We start from the raw sequence: 23,428 nt of genomic DNA, 5'->3' as shown, positions 1-23,428 counted from the left end.
TCACCGCTGTAATGATCTGTTTTGTTTTTTGTTTTTTCTCCAGAATCTGAAAGAGCGGAGTAATTATCAGATGCTGGGTGACACTGGGTGACACTGGGTGACACTGGGTGACACTGGGTGACACTGGGTGACACTGGGTGACACTGGGTGACGTAGAGTGACGCAGGGTTAACATATATCCTAATCTGACACGATTCTCCAGAAAAAAAAACAAAAAACAAAAAAAAACAATTTTTATAAAAGAATCAAGTATTATTCCTATCAATAATAATTATAATGCCCACATCAAACATATATATCTATGAGTGCGGGCACGCTTTTCCACTGATCTAACCTGTAACTTGGCCTGTTTGTAGGTAGTAAATAAATTTAATGCTGTTCTGTGGAACATTCCAGGCATTAGTATCTCCATGGAGACAAGAAGGTAGCGGAACAGTTATAAAGTGCATATTTAAAATAACCAGATTAAACTTCTACAGCTCTCAAACAGTAATTTCATTTTAAACTGTGTTCAGACCATAGACTGTATATACACTATTTATGATATACACTGTATATACAGTCTACAGGGCTGATGAGGCATAGACTGAGCCATAGTCTGAACCACAGACTGAGCCGTAGAATTCTCAGATTTGTGGCTGTTTACATTTATCTTCCCATGATCTGTGTAGAATATGAAGAGGCTCTGATCATGAGCCGTAAGGACTCGGTATGTGTGTGTGTATATGTGTGTGTGTATATGTGTGTGTGTGTATATGTGTGTGTGTATATGTGTGCGTGTGTATATGTGTGTGTATGTATGTGTATGTGTGTGTGGTGTGTTTATGTGCCTGTGTGTACATGTGTCTGTGCCTGTGTGTATGTGCCCGAGTGTATGTATGTGCGTGTGTATGAGACGTTCATGAACCTTTGTCGGTGGAAAGAAAGACTAAAATAAATCGTGTGTGCGTCAGCCTGTAATTACACTGAGGAGGCGGGTTTTGGTTTGGGGAACAGAATACTGTTCTCTCCACAGTTCAGCATTCAGTTGAAGAGAACGCTGACGGGACGGATGCCAGATTGGCCTTTTTCTCTTAACCACCAAGAAAACGTTGTGCTTTGTTTAAATCCTGCATATTTGAGTAATCCAGCAAAATCAGCCCATCTATTTCTCCACAGATAAAATTTTGCAAAAGAACAGTCTGTCAGCTGTACAAAACTGGATGCTTTATTCAACCAGATGATGTCATGAAGTGATGTTTGTTTGTTCAGTCCTTGTGCCCTGGGGTTTGTGCTGAAATCAGGGTTGGATGTTGTTTTTTCATAGTTATAAAACATGACATACATACTGTAATATAAAGAGAATTAAACACATTCACAAATAAGAATGGCAGCGTCAGTCTCTACAGGCTCCTGTAACAGACAGTAACACACACGCTCCCATAACAGACAGTAACACACACGCTCTTGTAACAGACAATAACACACACATTCCCGTAACAGACAGTAGCACACACACTTTTGTAACAGTTACACGCTCCTGTAACAGATATTAACGCACGCTCCCGTAACAGACAGTAACACACACGCTCCCGTAAGACAATAACACACATGCTCTTACAATAGACAGTAGCACACACACTCCTGTAACAGACAGTAACACACACGCTCCAGTAACAGACAGTAGCACACACGCCTCATACCAGACAGTAACATGCACATTTCCGTAAAAGACAGTAACACACACACACACACATTCTTATAACAGACAGTAACATGCACATTCCTGTACCAGACAGTAACAGACCTGAGCAAATAAAATAAGAGTGTTGTTTAGGTGAGCTACACCTGAGGGGACTTTTTATTTATGTTTCTTTATGGAAATTTTAGTTGGGCACTGTATAATTCATGCTGTTGTCTTTTAAAGTCTTTTTAACTGAAGTGTTTGTGGGGAGGGCAGATCTAGGCCAGAGGAGTTCCGCAGATCGTTGTGTCTAGTCACATGAGGAATGTGGGATGGCCATGTGGAACCTCAGCGTAATAACAGGGTTTAAAAAGACACACACACGGTTTACATTGTTTTGGGGGACTTTCCATAGACTAATCCTTAAAGGTCCATATCACAGTTCTTGTCTCAAACTGAAAACACTCTGTTCCACCTTGTGATGTCATGTGGTAATACAGGAAGTACTCCATTGTGTTACTCCATACACCTTCACTAGAATCATTTGGAAAATTTCAGCCCTGGAATTGCCAATTTCTACTGAACTAAAAGTAAAAGGAGCTGATTAGTTGAAAAATACCACTTCATGACATCACAAGGTGGAACAGAGAATTTTGAGTTTCTGAGATGCAGACAGACTAATAATAAAGTGTTACTCAAACATGTGTGAATTAAACAAAACACAACTCCAGGTCTGTTTATGAGGAGGTAACAGCATTAGAACATGGATTACAGGTACAAGAGTCAGTTTTGTGTCATGTGGGACCTTTACTCAAAGCCTTTATACCCTTATAACACTTATAACTCTAATCTGAATTTCAAACCTTGTTTTTGAAATAATAATAAAGATGGGGGACTTAATTTTTGCCCTCATTAAGTTATAAATTGCATGAGTATACAAATTTTACTCCCAACAATGTGAAAAATACAAGTATAAGTAAAGAAAAATATTTCAAAATATGAACAGAATCAGTCTAGTGGAGCTTTATAATATAGTTATAAATACAGTTTATAAATATAATATTTCATGGAACCAGTGACCAGGATTAACTCATCAAAAACAGGCAGATTTAGTAAAACACAAACACAGAAATAAAATATTGAAAAATATTTGGACAACAGTAAAAGAATTCTTCCGACACATTCCAGAGGTCTGTCATTCTGCCAACACTGAGGGAGCAGAGGTCTTCACCAGGCCACATGCTTTTCCTCTGCAATGGTCAAGGACGACTTCTACAGAACACACTGTAGATAGATCTGTTGTTCTCCAAAGCTGATCTATCTATCTATCTATCTATCTATCTATCTATCTATCTATCTATCTATCTATCTATCTATCTATCTATCTATCTATACATATATACACACACACACACATTTTTTTTCTTTTTTTGGCTCAATTACAACCAATTAGCCTGTTATGTGGGGCCCTTTTCACAATCCAAAAATAGTCATTTTTATATTGCTGATTTTTAAGACAAAATGTGCCATGTTTTGAACAGTGAAAAGACCTCAAATGTCCCCTTTGCACAGATAAAACACACCAACAGTAGTCAACACTGTAGCAACATAAGTGAGTACACAGTACATAAACAGAGTACACAGCACCACTTGCAGGCACCACAAGGTAATTACACCTACTGTTTTTCCAATATTTTTCCCCCTAAAATTTTTAAAGAAACTGAGTGTCAAAGAATGTATTTTGTGCAAAGTTGGCAGAGGCTCACACCCCCTCCTCAAACCCAAACCCAGTCATTATGAAGGAAGCGGGTAAACCACATCCACTCTGGCTGCTGCTCTTCAGATTCCAGGGCGCTTGTAACACTCCCTCATATTTGAGCACATTCCAGCAGATCTGAGGTGGTGTGGTTGTGCAGTGGTCAATGTGGAGCCTGTAGGAGACATGAGGGGGACATTTAAAGGGGGGACACGCGTGGGGGACATTTAAAGGGGGGACACAGACTCTGATCTGCAGCAAAGGCTCTTGGGACCTCAAGGACAACCGGCTAATAAAATCCAGACAACGCAATTATGGAACTTTGCTAGTGAAAATAGAATAGTCTTGAGTAGTCAGCATGAAACACAGCGATCAAAAGAGCAGTGTTCTTCAGTATGAACAGCTAACGCTAAAGCTAAAGTAATGAACCAAACCAGAGCTGTTTAAATGCAGATCCTTTATTATGAGTGTGACTGCTATCTGTTTGTCTGGATGTTAATATAAAAAACTATACGTCACATCCAGGCGTTTTCACTGTGTCGTTTCCATTTATTGTCTTAATACATTTATATATATAATATATATAAGCCAAAGTGCATTTTCCTTTATCCTCTTGTCCATAAACACATTGCACCGTACATAAATAATTACAATGTAAAAATGACTCCGTATTTACAAGTACAATATATATTTATATAATATATAAAACTTTATATTAGATCTAGGTAGTATTTGGACAGTTGTTATCTATGATTATTGAGAAGGATTTCCAGCCAGCAGGGGCAGGAGGTGATGAACTGTCTAGAGTAACAGGGTCCCCAGCCTTTAGCGAAGCTGATTCTCACACTGTTGGGATCATAGGGCCCGTCCGGCTCTGTGTCCAAGGTGTGGCGGAGCAGGCAGGAGCGCTCATAGTCAAAGACTTTAATGGAATATCCGGGCATGACCTTGCGCACCACCAGAGTCCTGCCGCTGGGCACATCCAGCGTGGGCGAGTTGACGAAGATGGGGTGGTGGCTGCGGTTGTAGGCCCAGATGCCGTCTGGCTCCTTGCTCAGGAGAATGCCGTAGCCGATTTTCCCTCGAGTCCGCTGTACTGTGCTGCTGCGTTGCTCAAGGCTGAGTTGGCCCAGGCAGAAGCCTGTTCCCTGAGGTAGATCATAGAAGATGGACACAGAGTGTTCATACACGGTGTAGAGCCGCCCCACGCGAGTGCGGTGCTCCCAGTACGCCACATTACACCAGTGGGCCTGCTTCATAGCGTCTGGGGACAGACTGGCATCTGAAACACACACAGTCAGGTTAAAGACTCATAAATGACCTTTGACCTTCTTCACACACACCCACATATATTCCCCTCCCCATGGGCTGGTGGACAGCAGTCAGCTCTCTGACAACTTAGCACAAGCCTGTGACCCGCTAACCTCCGGCCTTCATTCTATCAGCTCCCATTAACTCATACACGCTCTGATGTCACACTGATGTTGCACTGATGTCGTTTTTTTTGCTTCTCAGTCTATTGGCAGAGAGGTTTAAGCCTGGCCCACGGCCCAAGTCCTTTCAGTCTGTGAGCTCTCAGAGCTTAATGAACAACAGCCCATTAACAGGCACCTTTAAATGAAGACAGCTCTACACAACAAACTCAACCTTTAGCTAACTCAGACTTTCTGCTGACAGTCTATGGCCTGGGGGGGGGGCTGTGTTCATCTCTATATGTCATTAGTGAATACCACAGTACTTCTCCACAGAGCTCTGCTTCACTGAGCTCCACACAACTCAACATGGTGTAGTTTATGGCCCTATTGTCTCATGGCGCTCACATCAGAGCACTGACAGGATAAAGGTGCCACAGCAGCACGTTCCTATAGGGGCAGGAAGACAACATGGAGGACAAAGGTGAGCTGTGAACCTAAAGTGAAACAATGAGAGGGCCTTTTCCTGAGCAGGTCTACGTGTGGCTCTGCACTCACAGCTCTGACGACTCACAGGCTCCATATGCAGATCCCCAAAGGCTGTGTCAATAGAACCACAATGACTGCTAAAGCTTCACTCAAAACCCTATTAACTCTTTATAATGTGTAAAAGGATTTCATATGTTGTCATTCAGAAATTGATCTAAGCAGAAGCCCTAAGTGTGTGTGTGTGTGTGTGTATATATATATATATATATATATATATATATATATATATATATATATATATATATATATATATATATATATATATATATATATATATATATATATATATATATATATATATATATATATATATATATATATATATATATATATGGGCCTGAATACCTGCTGCATGAAGGCCTGCTGCTGCATAAAGACCTGCTGCATACAGAGCACACAAACATGTGACGAGATGCACAAACATGACTACAGCTCTCCTAACTCCTGTGGGAGTTTGTAGCAAATTTAAAATATCGTCACAAAAATATCTGCAGATCTTATCATCACTTCCTCTGGATTCTAAAGAATCGTCATGGCCTCGACATTGGCCATGACAAAAGCCCACATCGGTTGATCTCTACCTCTGATCTGGACCCATACAGCACATCACTGACCTCTGACCTGGACCCACACAGCACACCTCTGACCTACATAGCACTATGTTGACCTTTGACACATGAGTAATAATAATATAATGATGAATGAAAATGGAAGTACACTGTAAACTTTCACATAAGGTACAGAATCAGTCATTCCACGGTTTCACATTCATCTGACTTAAACTGTTAATTTTAAAAAACATATTTTGGGACATTTCGGACACTCCCAAAAAATACAGATATGAATCTGTGTCAAAATGGCCCCAACACTAAATGTGCGACTCAGACACTTCAGGTTTAATCTTTTAAACTGCAGATGGCACTTAATGACTTGTTTTGGGTTTTTTAACTTAATTTGTTTTGGGTTTTTTAATAATAATAATAATAATAATATGTGCCCTGAAATAAGAAGTACTGTTCCATCTGTTGTGAAAAACAGTTAATCTGCTGCTGAGAAAAGGGGTAAATGTGTCGTGGTTCTGCCCTTATGTGAGTTTGTTTGCTGCATAAGGACGACCAAAGACCCTCCTCTCAGGTCACGACACAAACGCTCACAACAATAGACTCACACTGAACCAGAGTGAGCCCCTCTGCCCCTGCCCGTCTGCGACTCTTCATCTGCCCCTCTACATCTGCCCTTCTACATCTGCCCCTCTGCCCCCTCTACATCTGTCAGTGGGAAGGGACGCCCCTCTGCATCTGCCCCTCTGCATCTGCCCCTCTGCATCTGCCCTTCTGCCCCCTCTACATCTGCCCCACTGCCCCCTCTACATTTGGCCCTCTGCCCCCTCTATATCTGCCCCTTTGCCCCCTCTGCAACTGCCCCTCTGTGACTCTACATCTGCCCCTCTGCCCCCTCTACATCTTCCACTCTGCTCCTCCACATCTGCCCCTGTACATCTGCCCCTCTGCCCACTGTACATCTGCCCCTCTACATCTACCCCTTGATGGAGGGAAGTTTCAATATTATTGTCTATCATCTATATTTACATATAAATGTGTTACAGAGACAGACCTCTCCCTCTGTGGGGATCACACCTGTCCCACTGTGGAGATCACACCTGTCCTTCTGTGGAAATTACACCTCCCTCTGTGGAGATGACACCTGTCTGGAGTCTGATTAGATCTGAGATTTATGTTTAATACAAGGCGTATATTCAAAGTTAAACACGTCAAAAAGAGCTGACAAAAACACTGAACTGTGAAAGGACACATAAGGACGCATCAATCCTGCATTTTCAGCTCCGATACTGATTCTGATACTACAGCTTTAAGTATCTGTTGATACTCGATGTCAACAGATACCAGAGACTGCAAAACAGCATTTATTTACTTAAAACCAAAATAAAATAAGACTAAACAGACCCAGATGTTTATGTAGCTCTCTCAAGTAATGACAGAACAACTTTGTGTAAATAAAAGTTTCTGGGCCAAATACAATCTGTAAATCGTCTTTTTACATCAGTTTATTTGTTGAACAAGGATATCGGTTGAAGCGATTTTTGGAAGCCGATACCCAAACCAGCACATTTCTCAGAATGGATGATTTGATTTGGATGAGTGTTCCAGCGGTACCTCAGGTCCCCAGATCCTGTAACATTCCACTGTCCCTGTGTCAAAGGGCCAATTCACCACAGCCTTTTTAAAACAGGATGTTTGTCTGAGGCTCCTTCCCCTAAATAAACAATCCACACGCCCTGATTCAGACTGGAAGCACTCCGCTCACATTATTTCCACATCCGGATCCGGGCCTGTCCCAGCTCCTCATGCACACCCCAGGGAGGCGACAGGCTCTGGGGATGTCCTGCTAACATTAGCCTAGATTACATGACAGTAATTATCTGAAAAACCAAATGGTACTGATCCACAAACAGAACCGGTGATCCATGTTGAAATATGGATTCACTGCACCAAGCTCATGTCTGCTCACGTGTTCCAAATGTTCTAAATAGGAAGTGACTGCTGCTGTCAGACTCGTCATTTTGGTCTTAAAATGTTCGTATTCATCCACTCTACATGATCCTGTTTTTTATTTCATTATTGTGTCTATAGCACGAGATATGAACATTAATAACAGACAAATCAGATGCCTTCTTTCCTCGAGGTCGCTCCCACTAGCAACAAGTTAGCAACAAGTTTTGATTGACAGCGTTTCTAAGCAGCCCCTGTGGAAAGGGGCGTTACCTTCAACAGCCTCGCTCCAGATTGGCTCTTTGGTTGCTATGATACTCGCGGTCGGAATTCCAAATATGGCTCTGCTTCAGATTGGTCCCTATAACTGCTAGCCTCGATGAGCTTCATTTGGAGCTGAGGTTTAAGATCTGGGTTTGACATTCAGATGTTTATATTTTATTTCTATTTTCTCTGGACTGCTATAGACTTTACATTAAATACAACATTCACTCCAGACTGCAGCCTGTTCATATACAGAGGACATACTCTCCTCTTTTTCTGTTTCATTTGTGACTTTTATTATTTTTTTATTTAACCAGGAAAGTCCCACTGAGATTTTTGAGGGTTTTCTGGGGAGTCCTGGGTCAAGAGCATTTTGTAAGTTTAAACTGATGCACCTATACAGTCACAAAGTCCAAAAAGAGTCAAACCCAGGACCTTCTCATTGTGAGTGAGCTAACCAATTGCTAAAGTCACCGTGTCTTTCTGTTTGTGACCTGTGCTCACACAGTCTGAGGTCACAGTGCTAAAAAAACTGATGGAGACACGATTCCAGCGAAACAGCCATCCTGGTGTCAGTGAGAGTGACGTGATGAGGTGGTCATAGCTGCCCTGGGACGCTCGTTCAGGAAGTACTGACAGCTGCTTCAAATGCAGGGCTGTCCAAACCACTGAGAAACAGGTGCATGTAACTGCAGTTCACTCCAACAACATGCTTTAAAGTGGGATGTGCGCTCCCCAAGCCTGAGTTCCTCTGGGTTTGGGACTCTCAGGTTCTCAATCTAAAGAACATGCGTTAAAGTGAGATGTGTACCTGAGTTCCTTGGGCTCTTAGGTTCTCAAACTAAGGCTGGTGATACAACAGAACCTGTTTTTCCTCATATTGAAGGATCTGTATTTTTGTATTTTGTCTTTTAATTACAACATTTTAAGCTTCCTGAACATAAACCAGATAGACTTTTATGAGTGCGATTGACTCCAAAATCAGAACTCACTTCAAACTACATGCTTTTAGTATTGACAGTGTGATTAATGATTAAAAAGACCAAAACATAATTGTCAAACTGACCAAGAACAGTAATATCACTTCATATTGGGCAAGTTTTTTTTAAATGCAAGTTATAATAATAACAGTAAAATAGACAACAACAGGCTGAATAGCAGTACAACACGCTAATATAACACATAGACAAAGAACTGAATACATGTCTGGTATGTTTACGTAAGATATTAACAGTTAATGAGATACGCTACGCTAACGTAACATATGCCGGCTTGTCCACAAACACGAGAGACATGAGAGTTCTTTTCACTGATGTTTACTGTGGTCTTACTTCTTCATCACAGTTCACATCGTAGAAATAGCACAACATAAGTTCTGGCTGATATGACATATACACACAAAATACTATATGAACACATGGAAAATATACATACCACTTTGGCCTGCTAGTAAAAATGGTGAACCGAAACTTTATATTTGACTTTTCAGTTGTTTCTTAAATAGTGCTCTGTTGGGTAAGACTTCACATTAGCGTAAAAAGGCTGAACGGGAAAACAGAAAGTAGTTCCGTGACCTTTAATTAGACTCATGATAAACTAAACATTAACAATATTGTTCCAAATGAAAACTTAGCACATTTATGTCTGATAAATGAAGGGAAAATAAATATGAAATGAATCAAAGAAAATGAGTCAAGTAAATTTTCTTACAGGTATTACAAACATACCAGCAACATCCAGTGGTCAAACAAGTGAACTGTAACATGTATAATCAACCGTTGCCTAAGACATACATAAACACGTACATGAAGCATACACATCGAACTGAATACGTGTCTGGTGTGTTAACGTAAGATATTAATGCTTAATCAGATAACTAAAGCACGAAGTGCTAAGGTTATGCTTGATCTCACTTCAAATCACTAAATGTAGATGAAGTACCACTCCGTAAGTAGATGGCTGCCATACTGGTAAACAAGCCTAGAGTGCCCTCTCGCAGTTGTCAGTGTGAAAATAAAGAAGATGTGAAATTATATATTTCACATATAAGTCGCACCCCCGGCCAAACTATGAAAAAAGTGCAACTCATAGTCCGGAATATACGGTATATTGAGTATATTGAGTATAGTGACTATATTGAGTAAAGTGAGTATATTGAGTATACTGAGGATAGTGAGTATATTGAGTATACTGAGTGTAGTGAGTATACTCACGGGGCTCATCTTTCAGTTTGTTTGTCTTGATCCTGACACAATATCTAGAAACTGGTTCCCTAGATCTCTTCTTCCGCTCGTGCCCATAGATCGACTGATATGTTTTTTTCATGGGCAATGCCGATACTGTTTAAAATCCACAGATAAGACTCACCTATAGCCTTTATTTACCTCAGACCTGTAAGAGAGCTGTGTCAGGTTTTGTGCAGTAATTTCTCCACATTAAAACTAAAGCTTTGTGTGTGTCTTTGGGCAACAGCCAGAAAATAATCGGCCTGTATCGGCTAAAGGATATATCGTTCTCTCTCTACTTGTTGCAGCTTGTTCTAGTGGCATTGAAGCATGAGTCTAGTGAGATCTTTACATTTGCCCTTGTTCCAGGGGCACTGAAGGATGAGTCTAATGGGATCTTTACATTTGCCCTTGTAGCTGTTTCATTCATCAATGTGTTTCCTGCAGTAATAACATGATTGTGCTCAGAGTTGCACTTCACTGTGAACAGATGAAGCTCCTGGACTAAACAATCCAGTTCCAGTGTTTTTCAGTCAGTGTGTGAGGCCCATTACGGCTCTATGGGGATTTCTGTGGTCTCAGGCTTAAGGAAAGACCTCACTCGCTTCCCTGTGCCCCTCAAATGTTCTTTCAGAAAAGAGACCCAGCTCCACATACAGTTTGACATTAAAGCAGTTTATCATGAGCCTCTGGCTCAGAGTCTTGTGATTCTAACCAGCTCTATTCTGTAGATGATGACACCAGACCTTAAGGTCAAGTACAGTTCCTGTATAAATTTTGTATGTGTTAAGTCAATAGTGAAAACAAGATTTAAATACAACCAAAACCTCACGCGACCTCAATATCAAGCCTGACACCAAACCTGAACCAACGAGAAGGAGTAAGAATCCAACTGCCAGAGCAGAACCAGAGGAACACGGCTCCTCACCACATCCCCAGAGGAGCTGTGGTTGGCTCACTAATCCGCAGGTGTTGACTCATGAAGTGTGTCGCTTTGTGTAGTGATGACAATGACGGGCGTCTGACTTTAATTTAGGTACATAGAGAAGCAGCAGGTCCTTACTAGCAGATAATAACAATAATATTGAAAGTACTAGTAGACAGGATCGTTAAAAGGCCTGAGCTGTGACAGAAACATAACAGACTGATGCAAGAATTAAACACAGAAGTCACATTCAACCTTCAACTCAACCAGCTTAAATGGTATCAAATTAAATACAAAAAATCTACTCCTCCCACGATACTGCAAAAAATACCACAATTGAGCCTGCAATATATAGTTCCATAAGTCACAGGTGTATACTAACAGCAGCAGGTCTATACTAACAACAGCAGGTCCATACTAACAGCAGCAGGTCTATAGTAAAGGCAGCAGGTCTATACTAACAGATGGACTTGCTGCTGTTAGCCTCCACACAAACACACGACAGGCCTCCACACAAACACAACAAGCCTCCACACAAGCACACAACAGGCCTCCACACAAACACAACAAGCCTCCACACAAGCACACAACAGGCCTCCACACAAACACACGGCAAGCCTCCACACAAACACAATCCCACGACAGGCCTCCACACAAACACACGACAAGCTTCCACACAAACACACAACAAGCCTCCACACAAACACACAACAGGCCTCCACATAAACACAAACACACGACAGGCCTCCACACAAACACACTACAGGCCTCCACACAGACACACAACAAACCTCCACACAAACGCACGACAGGCCTCCACACAGCCACAAACACACAATAAGCCTCTACACAAACACACGACAGGCCTCCACACAAACACAAACAAACAACAAGTCTCCACACAAACACAAATACACAACAAGCCTCCACACAAACACACGACAGGCCTCCACACAAACACAAGACAGGCCTCTGCACAAACACTAACACACAACAAGCCTCCACACAAACACAAACACACAACAAGCCTCCACACAAACACAAACACATTGGAGTGCCACGGTGCTCTGCTGTAGCTGGATCTGATTACAATTTAATCCCACTCAAATATTTGTGAAAAAAAAAAAAAAACAGGAGGCGGGCCAGAAGCAGCTCCTCTCACAGAGGATGGGCCCTGTGTCACACTCCCTGATCTCTAATGCTTTTAATGAGACAATAACACACATGTGCAGGATGACTGTACTGAGGAAAACAAAAAGGCTCCAATCTGAGCACAGAGCTGAAGTCTGCTGTGTTTTCTCTGGTAAATGATGCTAGCATGCTAATCCTCCCATGAGAATACACGTAGGCCTTCTAGGGCTGTCCTGTATTCTAATTAAAATAATAATGATGAAAAAAATAATAAAAAAATTATAATTTTATTTATATATATATATATATATATATATATATATATATATATATATATATATATATATATATATATATATATATATATATATATATGTGTGTGGGGGGGGGGTATATGTAGAGTGAGAGAGAGAGAGAGGATATGAAATGTTCAGGTTTGAAAAAAAAAAATTGACTTTTTATGGTTCATTACTGGTGCATGTGATACATGTTGTGAACACAGTATCTAAACTAGAGATAACTTGATGAGGCAAACACAACAACAACAACACTGAACATACAGACCTAGAAACACCTCTGCACACCTGCAAATTTGCAAATAGTACTAACAACATTAACATTCAATTAGGAAACTGCCATAGTTTTCCTTTGGGGGCACACAACACTCAAAATACACCCTCCGGACCATCTACTCCCACCAAACAATGCGTTTATCAAAGTGTTTATCACGTCATGTCCCAAATCAGTAAGGTCAGAGAACCAGATCAGAACCAGCTTTTATAAATGTGCCCAGATCTGGATGAAGAACTCGAGTTGATATGGCCTTTACCGTGTCTGTCCCGAAACTGAGGAACAGTTTTACCTCTGCACATCGGCACTGCTCCCTCTCTAGCTCCCTCTAGAGTCTTCTGCTCTTAAAACACATTTCTTTGCTTTGGCTTTTAACACAGTTTAAGCTGTACATTTGTAGCATTTTTTATATGTACTTATCCTAATCTTCTGCTCTGTTATGCTGTTTTTGTGCCTGTGAAGCTCTTTGGGCGACTGCTGTACATGTGCTATAGAAATAACACTGACATTGACATGAAGGACACTCCCAACTCCAAAAGATACGCCCCCTTCCAGGGGACACCCGCACTTGCAAAGTGCACACCCACCTGAGAACTCCCCCGGCGAGCTGTTGGGCGAATTCGCAGGCTCACTCTCAGAGTATGACACTGTGGAGTCCGAGCGATCTATGTACAAAGAAACAAGAGTGTGAGGACAAAGGAACTAAACCACACAGGCTCCTGTTCACCCTCAAAGGGACATGGACCACAGTTTGGAAACAAAGCTCTAAAAACATTTTGACTATCAGCAGCTACAAAAATATCTATAACCTGTAAACCTGACTAGCAGATGAACGCTCTGTAGTAAAGACGAGTTTGGAAACTATTTAAAGAGCAGTTTGACTACAGTGTGTGTTCACAAAGCTAAAGACGCCTGGAATTATTTTTTTAGGTGAAATCATCGTCTATGGGTCACTCGTTTTTATTAGTAAAAGTAAACGATAGAGAACATTATGATTACATCTTCATTGGTCAGAAACACAGACTCTGCAAAAACACATTTACATATGAAACATTGCTCTGTTTAACAAAGAAAGTGAATACTGATTAATTTCACAGAACAACAACACATAAGACAATAAAACAGCAATTTCGGAGACGCAGACATACCAATACAGACACAAGAAGAACACAAGAAGAGTGCAGGCACACCAATGCAGACACAGCAATACAGACACAAGAAGAATGCAGACCACCAAAGCATACACAAGAATGCAGATCACCAACGCATACACAAGAACGCAGACACAAAGAGCATCTAGGCACACCGACGCAGACACAAGAAGAACACAGACCCACCAACACAAACACATCAATGCAGAAAAACGCAGACACAAGAAGAACGCAGACAAAAGGAGCATCCAGACCACTAACGCAGACACAAGGAGGATCCAAACACACCAACACAGACACAAGAATGCAGACACATCAAAGCAGACACAAGGAGAACGCAGACCACCAACGCAGACACACTAACGCGGACAAAAGGACAACATGCAAACTCAACAAACCCGCGTGTAACAAAAATATTTTCAAATCTTTTTAAAATAATTTTCTTTCCATTCTCTCACTATAATCTGAATTATATACAATCTAGGGATGGGACGATATTAAATTTTAGACTCACGATTATCGTGGCCAAAATAATCGCGATTAACGATATTATCGTGATAATTATTAACCTGTTAATGTTCCGACGGCCCGGGCCTACTTTACAACTTTACAGCAATGTACATACACTTCTGCGTCACCCACACAAACAATCTACACATCAAATGAAAGCTGCGGCGCTTGTCTTTCTGGATATGCAAACCATTTTCACCTGCAATCACCACAGTGCTGACTTTTTACAGAAAAGTCACAAAATGTGAATCTGGACTTCACTTACCATTGAGCGCTCTGGTTCTGTCAAACATCAACATATTCACACAAAGTTGGTCTCTTTTGTTCCATAAAGGTCCAGAGAATATAATCCAGTCAAGAAATTATGTCCACAAAATAAGATCCTCCATGTCCAATCTGTTGCAGGAAAGTACTCCAAATATGAAAACTGCTCCGTCACTTCTTTGCCTTTCTTTTGTCGATTTCAGGCATAATAAACTTCTGACAGCGCCAACTTTGTTCCCCAGTGCTAAACACACGTGTTAGCTTGTGATTGACACCAGTGTTGGCCAATAAGGTGGGGGTTGTGGGTTACTGAGCCCGCAGACAGCGAATCAGTGCTACAGATGACTGAAAGTTTACGCCCCACTCTTCCCCTTGTAGAATCAACCAATTACATCACACACATTTAGTGACGTTTTCCCCTTACAGCCAATGAGCAGTGGGACAGGATGATGTATCACATGCCATGGTTTTCCATAAACAGACGTACCCGGAAGAAAATGTGTACTCCTCAATGCCATGCTGTCGAAATGGACCAGTCCTTGTTGCGCCGGAAGTGACGCAAGTGCCCGTCGACGAACACTTAATTTTTTTTAATTAAGGCACTTTGGTGAATTGGGAAACGAGTGGATGCAGAAATGTGTGCATAATGGCGCATTTTACGCACTGTTGTTTTGCGTTTTAAACATGACGAAACGGACAAACCAAAGGGAGTACGTGATCGAGGACACTGTGGATGTTTGTACAAGTTAAACTAGAGGCATCTCTGACCCGGAGCGGTTCATGGCAAAGAGTAAAGATCCCACAGTGGACTCAGGAGTAAAGGACCTTATTTTTTGATGGATTGGATGCTGTTCTCGATCGGTAAGCATGGTTTATTCTGCTATTGACTTAATTGTAGGTAAAATATACTGTGTATAATCGTTATCATTGCTTCTGTGCACATAGTGCACATTCGGACCATGCACTCTGGCACATTTGTGTTCAGCTGTATGAATTAGACTTAATTTGTCTATTGTTTAAAAGGTGTTGTTTTATTCTGCAGTTTGCATTATTGTAGGTAAAAATATAAGATGTGTACATTAGCGTCTCATCTGTGCGCACGGGTGAGGCGCGCACTGGTACGTTCCTGTGGAGCATTACGGATCAGACTTTGTTTATTGCTGATATCTGACAGAATATAGTTCAGACAGAGATAAGCACAGAAGCTACAAGTGTCATTGCTATGTCAGAGTGGGCAAACACCACAAACTAACATCTAAATGTTGTATTGGAACTGGAAACATGAGGCAGTGTGGTGCCGTAAAGGAGATTATAATCGTGCACGATGATCGCGATTATAAAAAATGCCACAAACGATTAATTGCAGACCTTTTTTATTGCGATTAACGATATTATCGTATATCGTCCCATCCCTAATACAAACACAATATAATGTATTATTATCATTATTAATGTTACTGTCATAAGTAAATGTTGAAATGCCAGTCACTCACCCAGTGGCTTGTGGTCTTCTTCTTTAAGGGCGAGTCTTGAATATGGAGGTGGAGGAGATTCTGCAAAACACCATTAAAAAAAAAAGAATTAGAACAGATCTTTGTCTGAAGAACAGATCTATGTCTGAAGAACCACATGAAGAACCAGCACATTTAAAGTACAACTCTGAACATCTCCATCCATCTCCAACATCTCCACTGCCTACTGACACAAAAAATCCAAAGTGAGGCCCAGAGTCAAGCTGTGACTTCAGCCAAAGAGAGAGAGAGAGAGGGAAGAGGAGAGGAGAGAGAGGGAAGAGTGAAGAGGAAAGAGAGGAGAGTAAAGAGAGGGAAGGGTGGAGAGGAAAGAGAGGAGAAGAAAGAGAGTAGAGGAGAGAGGGGGAAGAGTGGAGAGGGAAGAAAGGAGAGGAAAGAGAGAAGAGAGAGGGAAAAGAGGAGAGGAAAGAGGGGAGAGGAGAGAAGGGAAAGAGTGAAGAGGAAAGAGGGAGAGGAGAGTGGGGAACAAGGGTAGGGTAGAGAGAGCAGAGGAAAGAGAGGAATGAGAGGAGGAAAGAGAGGAATGAGGACAGAGGAGAGAGAGAGGAATGAGGGTAGAGGAGAAAGGCAAGAGAGGAAAGAGAGGAACGAGGACAGAGGAGAGAGAGAGGAATGAGGAAAGAGGGCAGAAGAGAGAAAGGAAAGAAGGCTGAAGAGAGAAGGGAACGAGGGTAGAGGAAAACGAGAGAGCAGAGGAGAGAGAGGAGAGGAACAAGGGTAGAGGAGTGAGAGAAAGAGCAGAGGAGAGAGAGGAAAGAGGAGAGAGAGAAATGAGGGTAGAAGAAAGAGAAGAGAGTAGAATGAGGGTAGAGGAGAGAGAGAGCAGAGGAGAGAGAGGAGAGAGAAAAGAAGAGGGAGCAGAGCGCCGCGTGGCTCCTTTAAGAATGACCGCAGTAATTGCCAGGGTCTGAAGTCAGTCACTCAGATGCAGAGTCAGCCTGGCGCCAGCGCAGCGCAAACCCGAGTTATCACCACTCACCTAAACAGACCTCAGGAAACAGGCTTTAGGATGCATATGATCTGTTTCCTCAGAACGCTCTGGATAAAAAGAAATAAAGTCTGTGTGTTTAACACCAGAGTCAACCTGCCGACCACAGGGTTCAAGTATGGCCCTGTGTTAAGGTATGGCCCTGTTTGAAAGTATGGCCCTGTGTTAAGGTATGGCCCTGTTTGAAAGTATGGCCCTGTGTTAAAGTTTGACCTTGTGTTAAAGTATAGCCCTGTGCTGAAGTAAAATATGTCCCTATGTTAAGGTATGGCCCTGTGTTAAAGTATGGCTCAGTGTTAAGGTATCACCCTGTGTTAAAGTATCACCCTGTGTGAAAGAATAGCATTGTTTTAAAGCATGCCCCTGTGTTAAAGTATGGCCCTGTGTGAAAGTATGGCCCTATATGAAAGTATGGCTCTGTTTTAAAGTATGGCCCTGTGTTCATGTTCTGCACTCAAGTCGTGTTTGACTTGGAGATTACGGTCTTCCTTTTGAATCGCAGCAAAATCCCACGCATGAGAGAGCAGCAGCTATGTGCACTGGCCCCACTCTTATGTGACTGGGCCTCCAGCCCAGCAGGACACATCTCCCATACACACTACAGAGGTTACACTACAGAGACATCCATACACACTGTAAAGGTAACATTACAGAAAGGCCCATACACACTACAGAGACACCCAGAGGTACAGAGGTAACACTACAGAGGTAACACTACAGAGACACCCATAGACACTACAGACGTAACACTACAGAGATACCCATACACACTAGAGGTAATACTACAGAGACACACATACAAACTACAGAGGTTACATTACAGGGACACCCATACATACTACAGAGGTAACACTACAGAGACACCCATACACACTACAGAGACACCCATACAAACTACAGAGACACCCATACAAACTACAGAGACACCAATACACACTACAGAGACACCCATCCACACTACAGAGACACCCATACAAACTACAGAGACACCAATACACACTACAGAGACACCCATCCACACTACAGAGACACCCATACAAACTACAGAGACACCAATACACACTATAGAGACACCAATACACACTACACACTACTACTATGTATCATCATGATATGATGATATATATCGTGGGAAGATAGAAAAGTGTCTATTGCGCCATTTCTCTTCTATCGTTTCTAACCAAATTTTTATCAATTATTTCAGCAAATATATCATTAAATAGCCTGCGACAACTGTATTAGTTAAAGTATAGTAAACTCTAAGTTTAAATAAGCAAAAATAAAGAAGAAGAATATGAGATTTTTTGCAAAGAAACTCCCTCTTGTGGTTTCGTGACATGATGCTGGTTTACGTTCTTTATGTGTCCCGCAGGTTTGTGACATGCTTACGTTACTTAACTCATGAGTGCTGAACGATGGACATGCAACAGGTTGAAGTTAGATGCTCAAAGTCATAACAGACACAGACACCTATGCAGGCAGGCCAAGAAGAAGCACTTTTGCCGAAAAGAGGGACATCTGTGACTTGGTTACATTTTGGGTTCAAGAGGTCAAGAGGAGCAGAAGACAGCCATATGCAAACTATGCTACAAGACTATTTCTGTGCCCAATGCCAACAGAACAAAGCTCTTATATCACCTGAAGAAGATCCACAAAAAAAGAATACATAAGAGAACCAAGTTGTGCAACTGCAGAGGCAAGTTGCGAAAAGAAAAACTATAGCCAGCCGAAGATAAAGCAGTCTTTCGCACAAGCCATGTTGTATGAGAAAATGTCCATAAACAAATCACATGTGCCATCTTGCGTTATATTTGTAAAGGCATGAGTGGGAATGGCTACAATGCTTTGGTCACTATCAACAGCTAACCACTGGTAAGTGTAAAACAATCTAAAAATGGCTTAGTGTAATATTGCAATGGGAATATTATAGTAGCAACCAAAATATTAGTTATCCTGTGTTACGGTTGATCAGCCTATGTAGAAAACATTATTGAACAAGTTATTCTTTCCATTTTATTCATTATTTATTATTTTGCCTGTCATGGTAAAGAATGAATAGTGATACTAGCTCCCCACAGTATCCAATTATTAAATCAATCCATAAATCATTTATGATTCATGATGAGAAAAATTTAAATTGCTATCAAAATATGTTATTATTACATTACATACTTTATCGTTTTATTTCAGAACTCTAAAGCTCAGAGCTCTAAAAGCTCTCACACCAGCATTTACAAAGCTTTTCAGAGAAAACATACTTTATTGTGGTATATCGTGATATAAAATAATCCATATCATGATAGATTTTTTTTTCCATATCGCCCAGCACTACTACAAAGGTAACATTACAAAGACACCCATACACACCACAAAGGTAACATTACAGAGACACATACACACTACAGAGGTAACATTACAGAGACACCCATACACATTACAAATGTAACATTACAGAGACACCCATACACAACAGAGGTAACATTACAGAGACACACACACACTAGACGTAACATTACAGAGACATCCATACACACTATAGAGACATCCATGCACACTATAGAGGTTATACTACAGTGACACCCATACACATTACAGAGACACCCATACACACTACAGAGGTAACACTACAGAGACACCCATACTCACTACAGAGACACCCATACACACTAAAGAGGTTATACTACAGAGACACCCATACACACTACAGAGCTAACATTACAGAGACACCCATACACACTATAGAGACATCCATGCACACTATAGAGGTTATACTACAGTGACACCCATACACATTACAGAGACACCCATACACACTACAGAGGTAACACTACAGAGACACCCATACTCACTACAGAGACACCCATACACACTAAAGAGGTTATACTACAGAGACACCCATACACACTACAGAGCTAACATTACAGAGACACCCATACACACTACAGAGCTAACATTACAGAGACACCCATGCATACTACAGAGGTAACATTAAATAAACACCCATGCACACTATAGAGCTAACATTACAGACATACACATACACACTACAGAGGTTACATTACAGAGACACCCATACACACAATGTTCTGACAAGTGGAGTCCTCTTTTTCCTGAGATCGGCCCTGATATAGTTGGACTTCTGACTCTGGAGCTGCTCGCTGCCAGCTGGCTCTAGTAAATATGGATGTTATGGAAATTCCAGGTTCAGTGCCAGTGAAGAGACAGAAATACTAACACACACATCTCTACACATGATCCAGGGCTGACAGCGGGTCAGCGGGGTCATGTGACCCCTGTGCTGGGGTGTGCCAAATCACAGCCCCCCTCCCCACTGCCCACCAAACCGACCATCACTCTATAACCTGCTGTCAGCAGGATGTGGAACTACAGACCTGACCAAACCAACCATCACCCTACAGCCTGTTGTCAGCAGGATATGGAACTACAAACCTGACCAAACCATCACCCTACAGCCTGTTGTCAGCAGGATGTGGAACTACAGACCTGACCAAACCAACCATCACCCTACAGCCTGTTGTCAGCAGGATATGGAACTACAAACCTGACCAAACCATCACCCTACAGCCCGTTGTCAGCAGGATATGGAACGACAGACCTGAGACCCACTTCTGATTCCTGCTAAACAAATATGGCGCATGATATGATAGTGGTCATTCCGCTGACTCCAGGGTCATAGGTCAAAGAAGAGGTTTAAACAGGAGATAAACTGTAGTCAACAATAAAACTGCGGTACATGCAGGATACAGAATACTGTTTCAGACATTTGGTTTTGTTGTGGGACTTAATATCGCCTATATCAAGCCCCAGATCAGGCAGATGCTGCATGTGTATGGTGTGTATACGGAGTGTGTACAGTGTGTGTACGGTGTGTATAGGGTGTGTGTACAGTCTGTATACAGTGTGTGTACGGTGTGTATGCGGTGTGTGTAAGGTGTGTGTACGGTGTTTGTAGGATGTATGTACAGTGTTTGTAGGATGTGTTTAAGATGTGTGTAAAGTGTGTATACTGTGTTTGTACGGTGTGTATACGGTGTGTGTACGGTGTGTGTATAGTGTGTAAGGTGTGTAGATGGAGCATACCTGGCCCACACAGGCGGCTGTAGTGATAGGGGTTGCAGCACACGATGGCGCTGTCCTGGACACCGAAGCTCGTGCATTCACACAGTGGTTTGAGCTGCGCCTCGTGCTGGAGGTCTGCCCAGCGGTACAGTTTACACACAAGCAGCGGCGGTGACGCGGCGTGGCCGGCCAGCCGCAGGTCTGTTTGGGACACCATTACACAGTCACTGGGCACACCTCCGCGAGATTCCACCGCCTCCAACAGCGCGTCCAGAGCCCTCTCCTTCAGCCGCTTCAGGAGGCAGTGAGCCGCGCTTTTGAGCTCGTGCTCCAGCAGTGCGCGTGGCATCGCCTGCTGTGCTTCATGTGGGCCCCCCCGGGTGAGCTGGCACGAGCCTGGGTCCCGCGAGAGCTCAGAGTGGTCCCTGTCTTTGAACAAGCAGCACGTGACGGTCCTACCCTCGCTGTCCCTGCCCAGGGGGCATAGCGCGCCCCCGCCTTGGTCCGCCGGGGCGCTCCTGTCCCCCGGGGCGCCCCTGTCCCCCGCGGGCCGCACGGGAGAGCCGCTTGGGGTCATCGTTCTGAAGTCCGTTTTGGGAATCTTCTCCGGGTTGGTTGCGTACAGCTCGTCGTTGTCTCCTGTCCCATTGTCCTCATCTCGGTCTGGGATCAAACGGCTTCTCCAGAGTCTCCGGACAAGACCTGAGCGTTTCGTCCTGAACATACGACACTTCAAGTGTAGAAAGGGCGTTTATTCTCGTGTAAGAAGGCTCTTCTAAAACAACTGATGTGGAGACAGTCGGTGCCAAACATGAATGAGAGTGGAATGCCGCGCAGCGCGTGCACAGCCAGCGCGCGAGCAGCGGAGACTCCACATGAAGTGGAGTTGGTCTAAAACAAAACGGTTGAAAAAACAAGCTGCAGCATTTCGATCCGCGCACATTCACGCACAAAGACACGCTTTAAAGCGATAAAACATCACTGGGGAGCAGAGTCAAACCAAACACCAACAAGTCAAGAAAAATTGAGCCAAATCCAAACCCAGTGGCCCAGGGCGCAACACGGTCTGAAGCACGGACATTTAAAGCCAGCTCCAAACTACTTTGTTCGGCACGCAGAGCGGAGCGAGGACGTGGTTTAATCCTTTAAACGAGCATTAAAGCAGACTCGAGGCAGGACGTGGAGGGTTTAATCCTTGGAAAGAGCTGTAAACCCGGAGGAAAGATCTGTGTCTCAATCCAGAAACGTCCGGCGCAGTTCTCAGCCAAACTACAACGCACAGCCTCTTCTCTCAGCGTTTTCTCTCTTTTCCTTTTGCCCCTCTTCCTCACACGCACACGCGCACACACATACACACGCGCGCGGGGCCCCCAAGGAGAGCGGTGGAGCCATTGGCTGACTCCCATCATGTGCTAGTCTAGACACTTTGGCGGCTGGGAGCTGCACTGACTGTTGCGCAAACAAGGTTTCGAGTTTCTTAACTCTTAAAGGCGAAAACACCAAACGTGAAACCAACTTTCTACAGTCCGTCCTGAACTTGGATATAAACATATATGTAAATATGTAAAGATGTACATTATTAGAGTCGAATAACCCCACAGAAACAGACTCTAGATTATTGCACATTCTTCGATAATCACAATCATGAAAGAAGTTCCATTTGAGCTCAAAATTTGAGCTCAAAATTTGAGCTTAAAACAGCCGCACACTCAAAAGTATGCGGCTGTTTAATGTGTGAAGCTGTGGGCATTACGTTTGTAATTAAACAGCACAACAAACAGGACCGATGTGACTATGAATGAGTCAGTGTGGTCAGATAAAGACATGATGGACAAACACCTCAGTGATGACATTAATACAGCTGTAGTATTCTACTCTCTGCGTAATCACGTCATCAC

The 23,428-nt window shown here is 42.6% G+C and overlaps 1 protein-coding gene across 1 annotated transcript; it reads right to left on the bottom strand.

Annotated features, from left to right (window-relative positions):
- Positions 1-3,865: 3,865 nt before the first annotated feature.
- smad6b (SMAD family member 6b) lies at positions 3,866-22,947 on the bottom strand. Its single transcript, XM_033967943.2, has 4 exons — positions 21,552-22,947; positions 16,424-16,483; positions 13,593-13,670; positions 3,866-4,701 (listed from the first exon to the last, which is right to left on the bottom strand). Exons 1-4 carry the CDS (start codon positions 22,252-22,254, stop codon positions 4,163-4,165), a joined length of 1,380 nt encoding a protein of 459 aa, XP_033823834.1. The 5' UTR covers positions 22,255-22,947; the 3' UTR covers positions 3,866-4,162.
- Positions 22,948-23,428: the final 481 nt, after the last annotated feature.

The sequence above is a fragment of the Periophthalmus magnuspinnatus genome, chromosome 6 (genome assembly GCF_009829125.3).
Source record: "Periophthalmus magnuspinnatus isolate fPerMag1 chromosome 6, fPerMag1.2.pri, whole genome shotgun sequence".
Taxonomy (NCBI): Eukaryota; Metazoa; Chordata; class Actinopteri; order Gobiiformes; family Gobiidae; genus Periophthalmus; species Periophthalmus magnuspinnatus.
The sequence above is the reverse complement of the archived record's forward strand: the minus strand, read 5'-3'. Positions and strand labels throughout refer to the sequence as shown.

Excerpts from the sequence above, each read along its gene's own strand:
- smad6b (XM_033967943.2), bottom strand. The coding sequence starts at position 22,254 with ATGTTCAGGACGAAACGCTCAGGTCTTGTCCGGAGACTCTGGAGAAGC. Across the intron at positions 16,484-21,551 it reads CAGCCGCCTGTGTGGGCCAG|AATCTCCTCCACCTCCATAT; the intron begins GTATGCTCCATC and ends GGTGTTTTGCAG. Across the intron at positions 4,702-13,592 it reads CTCGCCGGGGGAGTTCTCAG|ATGCCAGTCTGTCCCCAGAC; the intron begins GTGGGTGTGCAC and ends TGTGTGTTTCAG.